Source organism: Scyliorhinus torazame, chromosome 9 (genome assembly GCF_047496885.1).
Source record: "Scyliorhinus torazame isolate Kashiwa2021f chromosome 9, sScyTor2.1, whole genome shotgun sequence".
In the NCBI taxonomy this organism is placed as follows: Eukaryota; Metazoa; Chordata; class Chondrichthyes; order Carcharhiniformes; family Scyliorhinidae; genus Scyliorhinus; species Scyliorhinus torazame.
Genome location: NC_092715.1, coordinates 206,678,817 through 206,689,475, shown reverse-complemented (window position 1 = coordinate 206,689,475; position 10,659 = coordinate 206,678,817). Strand labels below are relative to the sequence as shown.

General features: G+C 46.0%; 1 protein-coding gene across 1 annotated transcript in view; it reads right to left on the bottom strand.

The window, feature by feature from the left end:
* Positions 1–2,565: 2,565 nt before the first annotated feature.
* Positions 2,566–10,659, bottom strand: part of dusp4 (dual specificity phosphatase 4) — a 29,397-nt gene continuing 21,303 nt past the window's right edge. The window contains 1 exon segment of the mRNA XM_072517031.1: positions 2,566–5,777. Within this exon segment, the coding sequence (XP_072373132.1) occupies positions 5,392–5,777 (386 nt within the window). The 3' untranslated portion in view covers positions 2,566–5,391.

Here is a 10,659-nt window from a genome sequence, read left to right as displayed (position 1 = left end):
GTGTTTTAAAAAATCAGTACTTTCACCTTGAGAACTCTGATCAGGTTAGTGAACCTTTTTCTACATTGCAATTATATCCTGGAAGCTACATTGATCTCCTTTTCTCACTGGTGACGAAGGTGTCACCTGGAGGCTTTCTTGATCCCCAGAGGAAACAAGATCTCCGTACTGCCGCTCACCTGGACCAAGGCAGCATCAGATGAAACGGGGTGCCCGATATGTGGTTCTTGCAGCCATCTCCCTTTTTCTTAAAATAAAGGGGCAGTTTAGCGTGCCCAATCCAGCTAGCCTACACATTTTTGGGTTGTGGGGGCGAAACCCACGCAGACACGGGGAGAATGTGAAAACTCCACACGGACAGTGACCCAGGGCCGGGATCGAATCTGGGACCTCGGGGATTGTTTTGTTAAAAGCGGTATTCTGATCTCTCGCTACAGTGCGGAGTTCTGGCGAGCGGAGCTCCCCATTGTAAAAAATGGGACTATGTGCGGCCTCAGCTGCACATTCCCGTTCAGGCACCTTATTCAACGCGAGTCACATTGAATAGTCACATGTTTCTTGGCACCTCAAATGCCGGGAACCACGTGGCTAAACGCGCTGGCTAGAGGACTCTGTTCCCTTTTGGGAAGCTCGTGCCAAACTATTTGTATAATACTGTAGTAAATTATCCCAAGGCATTTCACTGGAGCATTACTGACAAAGATTCACACTAACTACACCAGGAGATATTAGAACAGGTGATCATGAGCTCAGCAAATGAGATAGATTTTAAGCAACGTCGTAAAGGAAGAGAAAGAGCTAGAGAGGGGGAGGGACATATAGGGAAGGAATTCCAAAATTTAATGCCTGGGAGTCAGACGGCCATGCAAGTTGGGAATCCTCAAGAGGAGTAAGGATAGCTTAAAGATTTGTCGGACTTGTTGCGACTACAGCGGTAAGGAGGGGTTAGGCCATCAGGGATTTGAAGAAGAGGATGGGAATTTTAAATTCAACATTTTGCTGGGCTATATCAGCGAGCACAGGGGTGAATGGGAGAATGACGACTGAACCATTGGGTTGCTTCGGGTGAGTTATTTGTGCTGCTGAGTGGACTGGTATTTCTGCCAGTCACGGTGAAGGGTGGTCAGAAGGTGCTTTGATGCGGATTTCAGATATTGTGGTCAGCTTCAGCTGATCAGCCTGACCATGCTGAATGACAGCTTGTCCAGGAGCTAGTGAACAGCGAGGCAAATCTACTCATGTGGTACTGATTGACAACAGCTCCAGCAAGGTCTACAGGTCAGGGAGAGAAATTAGAACCACAACTAGAGTGAAGAATTTGTGGAAGTTAGAATAAATAAGAAAGAAAACAACCAGTACTTGAATCTCGAGGGGATGTTGTGGGGGGACATTTCTGGAGGGATGGCTCCCCTGATGCCTCATGCCAATTATTAACGGTTTCCATGGCAGCGACAGCCTGGAAGAGGACAGCAGCTCCTCCCATCCCTGGAAATTTACCCTCTGTTAATCCATTATGGGAGGTAGGGCAAAAGAAGATGATTTGAGTAAGTGAGATTAAGAGGTTTTTAGCAATAAAGAACAAAGTTAATTGCGCCGTAAGTAAGCTTCGGAGAGAGTTGGTAAAATGCAGTAGAGCTGTTCCATGGCATTAGTGCAGTGTCACCAACTCAGAATGAGTATAAATCCTGTCAAAGCTCTGAAGATAATTTCAATAAATCTGCCACTCTGTGGAATGGTGCCTGGAAGGGGGGGGGGGGGGGGGTACAGGAGGAAACTTGTCATCTTTACCTGATCAGGTCCAGACATGACCCTGAACCCACAACATGTCCTTCATTTTTAATGCCATTTTAAGGGGCGGGGAGGGGCATATCTTCTCACAGCAACTAGGGATTCCATATTTAAGAATAGATAAATAAGGAGATTGGGGTCTGTTTCGGTGCCAGTTAGATATCAAATACTTTTGCCTCAGGTCAGTCAAATCATCTGTGCAGCAGTAAATTTACTGTAATCCAACGATGCTTCAAGCCCCACTCAAGGTCTTGAGCACAAGCATGAAGGCTGACACTCCAGTGCAGTACTGAGGGAGTGCTGCATTGTCAGAGGTGTTGTCTTTCTGACGAGATGTCAAACTGAGGCCCTGAGTACCTGCTCAGGTAGATGTAGGAAAGCACAGCACTATTTTGAAAAGCAAGGGAAATTATCCTCAGTATCTAACCAGCATTTATCCCTCAATCGACATTACAAAAGAAAAAGAATTGTACGGTCATTATCACATTTGTTGTTTGTGCGTGTTGCTGTGCACAAATTGTCCTCCACACGTCCGACATTACAACATCGATTCTACTAAAAGCACTTCATTGGTTATAAAGTGCTTTGAGACATCTGCTGGTTGTGAAAAGCACTTTGCAAGTCAAGTCTATGCTCCAGCAAAGAGAGAGTGCACTTGAGCTCCCGGGCACCAATGAATGATCCCTGCAGTGTCTGATAGTGATCGATTTTAATTTGACTATATTGTTGAAAACGCAGTAAGAAAAAAAGTATTAACGCACCCTGCGGCAGCCAACAAAAGTTGAAAATGTCTCACTTTATTTCCTATTTTACAAACAGCTGCTTGAGCAATAAATAAATCAGAAAGAGGTTCTGACCTTCAGAGTGACAAATGAAATGAATTATATATGAAGTATAAAATACCGCAACACATTCATATGCTGCTTGTTGTACATTTTTTCCTCAAGCAAGACATTTACTGCTCCTTAATCATAAATAGATAGGACAAAACATGTGCAAATATCGAAACGTTCACCCGGGTATATTGCATTGAGGGTATTTTTCTAATGCTCTGAATCACTGAGACACTTCACTGGGTGTGGGTAACAGACTGGGCAGCAATAGAACATCAATTCTGTGCCCTGACCTCCATTCAGGGAGGCTCCAAACCTGGATGTTTAGCCAATCTCATCAATGTTTCAGAAAACTCTTGATTCTTATTAGCTCAGAATTTACTGGAGTGGGACAGCCCGCTAGTGAAAAGAAATCGGTCAAAAGGTCACCTGGGGCCTCAGTGAACAACGGGATAGCTTTTAAGGATAAAGTGATGGGGCGGCATGTGGCGCAGTGGTTAGCACTGGGACTGCAGCGCTGAGGACCCGGGTTCAAATCCCGGCTCTGGGTCACTGTCCGTGTGGAGTTTGCACATTCTCCCCATGTCTGCGTGGGTTTCACCCTCACAACCCAAAAATGGGCATGTTAGGTGGATTGGCCATGCTAAATTGCCCCTTAATTGGAAAAAAATAATAATTGTATACTCTAAATTTTTTTTAAAAGGATAAAGCGATAAACGGAACAGCCGACAGCGAAGGGAAGAGGGTGAATTGAAACACAAGAAATAAAGAGAGGCAATGGATGATTGGCTGAGACAGAAATAAAAGAAATAAAATAAAAGGTGCAAAGAAAATTGAAAATCTCTAAGAACAACTTACTACCTTAAGGAATGAGTTTCCGCGGTTTCAAGAATTCCCTTTCTGGGTCTCCAAGGTAAGGTTATCAGGACCTATAAATCCCATCACTATCGGTGTCTTTTTATTGTGAAATAGAACCCCTAACTTTCTATGTTTAACTCATATTGCCAGCGCAAATCCAACAATTCCGGTATGCTCACATGGAGGTCAAGGGTGAGCTCTCAATGGTTTAGGGACTGATGGTAGAATGGCAGAAATGGTCCAGCAACACGTGGCGTGTCGCTGTCCCGCTAGACATCACTGCATCAATAATGATGAGCACATTAAACTCACCGTTACATTCCCATCAAACTCTGGGACATTATATTGCCAAGTGGGAAAACAAATATCAAATTTTGAATGTGTTGACCAGAGAACCTCAGTTCGTTTTCTGGAGCCTTTGGCCTCCCGAATGTCCGGCCACTCGTCAAAATGTCAATATTGCACACTCAAATAAAAATAACCACAACACTGCTTCTGATGGACTGAAGTCAAAACGATAAGGCCAAGCAAGGCTGTGCTTTTTAAAGGACCCTGTACCAGCCAGACTGCACTGTCTGCAGTAACAACTGTCTTTATTGAGGGGTTTTCAAAGATGTTAAAAATTGCTGAGTGTCAGAGAATCTATCTATCGCATCATTTAGTGGAGATTAGATTCAGTACGGATCTTCAAACCAGTCCACCACCTGAAAGTTTCAATAAAGGTCCAGGGTCAATTGTTGCTGGTAGAGAGTTCAATTGGAAGCGAATTACGGTTTAAAAAAACATCTGTGGTCAGCACAGAATGAAACAGTAATAGCGAAGCACAGTGTTGGGAGATTGAAGGTCAGTCATTCATTGTCCAGCCTGTCTTCATTGCGGTTGCACAGTGCAATAGGTTTCAGTCATACCCCTGAATCACACCATTTTAAAAAAAGTTGTGCTTTCAACTCCATGTTGTTTTTGCATTTTAGGTGTTTCTCTGACGTGGTTATGTGCTGGCCCCTGACACATCGCCCCACCGGTGAATGGGTCATGTCACGGTAATCTACAAGTGGCAACTGGCTTCACTCTGGGCAACATCCTCAGCCAACTCGATTTCATCTTTCAGCTGGCTTGCGAGTGTCTGCTGGTATTTCGCACTTGAATGTGGGATTTAATCAAATGACAAGGAAGCAGCCCAGTGCCTCCAAAGAGCACAGGATTAGTTCAGACTTTCCTCCCCACTCACCCCTCCCCGTTTAGAAAACTGAAAACACAGGTCCCAAATTCTTCTTTGGGTAAAATATTTGGTCAAAGTCCCAAGTTAAGATGCAGGAAAAAGAGAGAGAGAGAGAGATGGAGATTTCCTGAATGTCCCACCCAGTGGCCCAACCAGCCAGGCACATGGCAGGGAGATTGGAATGCTGGACTGGTTGGCCTGGCACCAGTGAACTGAGTGTTACATAGCAGGTCACTCTCTTTTGAGCGTTACTCTTGTGTTCATTTTGTCTGCTTTAGATTCTGACATTAATGGAGACACCAGGAGAAAGTCCATGTGTGAATTACACACACCTGCAGCGATATCAACTTGGTGCCTACTAGACATTTAACATGGGCGACCCACATTGGCATCCTGCCCGTAAGAGAAGGAAGCTTGCAATATAAATACTGAGGCCAATGTATTTAATTAGAAAATTAAAAAAAGCTTCATGTTTATTCAAAAATGACTTATTGCAAAAAAAAGTGTCTAGTCTTGACACTTAAGAAATTAGGTGTAAAAATAGCCAATTTTCTTCTAGGTTAAGTGTCAAAACTGAATGCCAACCTTCTTCAGCCTCTATAAAATAAGAGGTTCAGACTGTCTAACAAACTACTTGACGGGATGCTCTATTGGACACACGTTATGAGCGTTTGGTTGAGAAACGGTCATCCATTAGTAAGTTGGTGATGTTGTGATGGGGTTGGGTAAGTAACTGAGGCCATTTGGTGTTGAATGAACACCCACCGACACGGGGAAGCTGAAGACAAACTGAGATGTTGGGGTCGATGAAGATTTGCTCTGCTCCCTGAGGGTCTCTGACGGACTAGCAGCTTTTACAGAGCGTGAAGGCACCAAAATCTGAGTTTCGAACTGCAACAGCTGTCCCATGAAGCTGAAGTTGGGAGAGATGATGCTCCGTCTCTGCTTGACAAAATCAAAGGCCTCCTCCAGCCGTACGCGTTTAGTCATCATTAAATAAGCAAGGCAGATGGTGGCGGATCGTGAGATGCCAGCTTGGCAATGAACTAGTATTCGGCCATCAACCTTTTTGACAGAATCTGACAAAGAACAGCAAACGGTAAGGAAGAGAAGGTTTAAAATAAACAGTGGTGAGTGTCTGAATCATCCACCCACCCACAAACATCCATCATCAATCATTCACCGAAACACACCCACACACAAACACATCCACCCACCCACACACATATACATACATGCATCCACCCACCCACACACATATACATCCACCCACACACCCAGCAGAAACTCAACCCCACCCCCCCCCAACGGAACTCATCTTCATTTCCACTCTTATCACAGATGTAATCCCTTACATTCCCCCCCTCCCCCACCAAACACACACACACACACACACACAATACAATCCCCTTTTAAAAGTAAGTAAAATGTGAAGTTTCTCTATCAATTTCAGTTCTGTACAGGTCTCAATTTTTATCCTGTTCGTTTGTTGACCAGATCTGCAGTTCCGACCCTAACAAACCTCACTTCTTCACACAGCTCTGCCTCTGGCCTCAAACTATGCAATGGATGGTGATGAAATGACACAATCTTTATATTGCAGTCACAATATTGACTTGCTGCAAGGAATCTTCCCTCGTTTGGTCATTTTTATTTCCAAGTTTGTGTACTGCAGAATCATTGAAGGACTAAAGGTTGATAAGCTGCTCGGGACAAATAGATTACATCCAGCACACTTGGGGAGGTACGAACGGAAATTAGTTGGTCTGGAAGGTATTTTGGGATCTCCGTGGTTACTGCAATAGACAACAAATATACAAATGTACACAATTCCAATTATCCAAAAAATAATAAGGGACAAGCTATAGGTTAGCCTAATGGGGGAAGTGTAAGAACTGATGTTAATGGTTATCTATAGACCAGGAGTATCGCACACAGCAGTTAACTTTCATAGTTTTAAACTATATGGGAGCAAATTCTGAACCTTGTGTATAAGTTACTTAAACATAGAACTAAAGATTTACATAAGGAGGTTTCTCTTTTCACAAAGGTTTGTAACTTTGTTGGGTAAAGGGTGGCACAGTGGATACAGTGTCCCTGCCCGTGAGGTGGCAGCTCTGGGTTCAGGACCTACCTCCAGGACCTACTGGCCAAGGTGGCGACAGGCCAGCAACCTGTCCCAGGAGTATGTGCTCTATGTGCCTAGAGGCATGGAAGAAATGATTGGGGGTGGGAATAAAATGGAGTTGGGATTCAGATCACCTGTGATCTAATTGAATGATGTGGAGATGCCGGCGTTGGACTGGGGTGAGCACAGTAAGAAGTCTTACAACACCAGGTTAAAGTCCAACAGGTTTGTTTCAAACACGAGCTTTCAGAGCACTGCTCCTTCCTCAGGCGAATGAAGAGGTATGTTCCAGAAACATACATATAGACAAATTCAAAGATGCAAGACAATGCTTAGACTGCGAGCATTTGCAGTTAATTAAGTGTTTACAGATCCAGAGATGGGGTAACCCCAGGTTAAAGAGGTGTGAATTGTCTCAAGCCAGGACAGTTGGTAGGATTTCGCAAGCCCAGGCCAGATTGGGGGGGGGGGGGGGGGGGGGGGGAGCTCGGCGATTCTGCGTTGTCGCTCGTCCTGAAGACCGCCTTGGAGAACGCTTACCCGGAGATCGGAGGCTGAATGCCCTTGACTGCTGAAGTGTTCCCCGACTGGAAGGGAACATTCCTGCCTGGTGATTGTCGCGCGATGTCCGTTCATTCGTTGTTGCAGCGTCTGCATGGTCTCGCCAATGTACCACGCTTCGGGACATCCTTTCCTGCAGCGTATGAGGTAGACAACGTTGGCCGAGTCGCACGAGTATGTACCGCGTACCTGGTGGGTGCTGTTCTCACGTGTAATGGTGCAATCCATGTCGATGATCTGGCAGAGATTGCCATGGCAGGGTTGTGTGGTGTCGTGGTCACTGTTCTGAAGGCTGGGTAGTTTGCTGCAAACAATGGTTTGTTTGAGGTTGCGCGGTTGTTTGAAGGCAAGTAGTGGGGGTGTGGGGATGACCTTGGCAAGATGTTCATCTTCATCGATGACGTGTTGAAGGCTGCGAAGGTGATGTCGTAGTTTCTCCGCTCCGGGGAAGTACTGGATGATGAAGGGTATTCTGTCGGTTGTGTCCCATGTTTGTCTTCTGAGGAGGTTGGTGCGTTTTTTTGCTGTGGTATATTGGAACTGTCGATCGATGAGTCGAGCGCCATATCCCGTTCGTACGAGGGCATCTTTCAGTGTCTGTAGATGTCTGTTACGCTCCTCCTCGTCTGAGCAGATCCTGTGTATACGGAGGGCTTGTCCATAGGGGATGGCTTCTTTAATGTGTTTAGGGTGGAAGCTGGAGAAGTGGAACGTCGTGAGGTTATCCGTGGGCTTGCGGTAAAGCGAAGTGCTGAGGTGACCGTCCTTGATGGAGATGAGTGTGTCCAAGAATGCAACTAGTTTTGGAGAGTAGTCCATGGTGAGTCTGATGGTTGGATGGAACTTATTGATGTTATCGTGTAGTCGTTTCAGTGATTCTTCGCCGTGGGTCCAAAGGAAAAAAATGTCATCGATGTATCTGGTGTATAACATCGGTTGAAGGTCCTGTGCGGTAAGGAGGTCTTGTTCAAGCTTGTGCATGAAGATGTTGGCATATTGAGGTGCAAATTTGGTCCCCATGGCTGTTCCGCGCGTCTGGATGAAGAACTTGTTGTCGAAGGTGAAGACGTTGTGATCCAGAATGAAGCGGATGAGTTGCAGAATTGTGCCTGGAGATTGGCAGTTGTCGGTGTTGAGTACTGAGGCTGTTGCAGCAATGCCGTCGTCATGGGGGATGCTGGTGTAGAGTGCCGAGACGTCCATTGTGACGAGGAATGTTCCTGGTTCAACTGGTCCATGGGTGCTGAGTTTCTGTAGGAAGTCTGTTGTGTCGCGACAGAAGCTGGGCGTACCTTGTACGATGGGTTTCAAGATGCCCTCGATGTAGCCAGAGAGGTTCTCACACAGGGTCCCATTGCCTGAAATGTTAGGACGGCCTGGTGTGTTGGCCTTGTGTATTTTCGGGAGGCAGTAGAGATCTTCAATGTGGGGAGTACGTGGGATGAGAGCACGTAGGGTGCTCTGAAGGTCTGGGTCCAAGGTCTTAATCAGTCTGTTGAGTTGGCGGATGTGTTCCTTGGTCGGATCTGCGGGTAACTGTCTGTAGTGTTCCTGGTTGTTGAGTTGTCGGTATACTTCTTTGCAGTAGTCCGTTCCGTTCAGTATGACGGTGGCCCCTCCTTTGTCTGCTGGTTTGATGATGATGTTGCGGTTGGTCTTGAGATGGCGTTGCGTTGTGCTTGGGTGACGTTCGGGGCTGTCTTGTGAATGCGACTGATGAATCTGGCATTGACGCGACTGCTGACGGCCTGAGCATACATGTCGAGTCTGGGGCAGCGGAGGGGTCCAATTCGACTCTTTCCTCTTCAGTTGCCACACCACAGATCTCTCGGTCTACTGTTCCGTATCATTGGTAGTCTCCTTGGGTTCGCTGTTGGCCTCTTGGGGTCTGTGGAAGAATTCCCGGAGCCTCATTCGCCTGATGAATTCCTCCGTGACTGATGGGGTCCATTTTGGTGGTGGTGTAGAAATTGAGCCCTCTGCTGAGGACTTCGATTTCGTCTGGTTGAAGGGTGTAGTCCGACAAGTTGACAATAGATTTCCCTGTATTGTTTTCTACTGTGGTACCGGGGGTGGCTTGGTTGCTGCTGGTGGTGATGCCGAGTTTCTCAAGCTTCCTGTTCTCGGTGTGCATATAGGTGGCAAGGTATTGTTGTCTCATCTGTTTGGCGGTGTTCCGCAGCTGGTCTGCTGCATCCCGAGCGCAAGTTGAGAATATGGCCTCTATCTTGTTTTCCAGGTTGCGTTGTCTGCTGTAGAGCTGGCGGACGAGGTGGTTGAGGAGTGTGAGAGAGGTGCGACGGCAGAGTCTCTCAGCATAGTCTGTGTTGTTGGTCGACTTGAGTGGATTTGTGATCTGTAGCCCTTTCTAATTGAATGACAGAGCAGGCAACAAGGGGCTGAATGGCCTGTTTCAGTTCCTGTCAGCTTTCTGCTTCAAATTCATGTTTCACAATTCAAACCTTGTGATTGGCAGACATTAAAACAAGAGACGGATCAGCACAATTGCTCCTTCTAAAAAGGAGAAAGTAGGTGACTAGTTTTCAGTTGAAATATCACAACACCAACGATGCAGTTTGGATAGGAAAGGGCAATTTGAAAACCTAGACGTAAATAAAAGAGCTGCTGCAAAACAGTGCCAGAGGCATGTTTGGATTTAAATTCAAATCAGTTTAGAATACTGCAAAAGCCAAAGCCATTGCCTTGGGTCCCTCCACAAACACATCACTCTCTCATCCTCCCTGGCCAATATTGGGGCGTGCTATTTAACCTCAAGCTCAGCATCTGACCAGTATCCTTTCCATCACCAAGAATGCCCAACTCCACCTGCATGTTATTGCCAGTTTCTACCACAGCCTCAGCTCACCTGCGACTGAAACTCTCACCCAAGCCTTTGTTACATCTGGACTCAGCTATTATAATGTTGTCCTCCCATTCTGCATCCACTGTAAACTCGAGTTCCTCTAAAACTCTTAGCCAAACTAAGTCCCATTCAGTCGTCACCCTTGCTCACTGGCCTATGTTGGCTCCTAGTCTGGCAATAGCTCAATTTTAAAAGACTTACCATGGTCTATAAATCCCTCCATAGCCTCAACCTCTGTAACCTCAGCTGCCCAGGCTGCAAGTTCTGAAATAGCCTCTCTGTCTCTCTCCTTTGAGTATCTCTTTGGCCTAGCCTTTTGGTCACTTGTCTTAAAACTGATCGTTTGGCAACGTGACTGGTTCCTTCTTATAAGGGCATTAACATTGGGCGTGCAAAGCGCACGGACAAT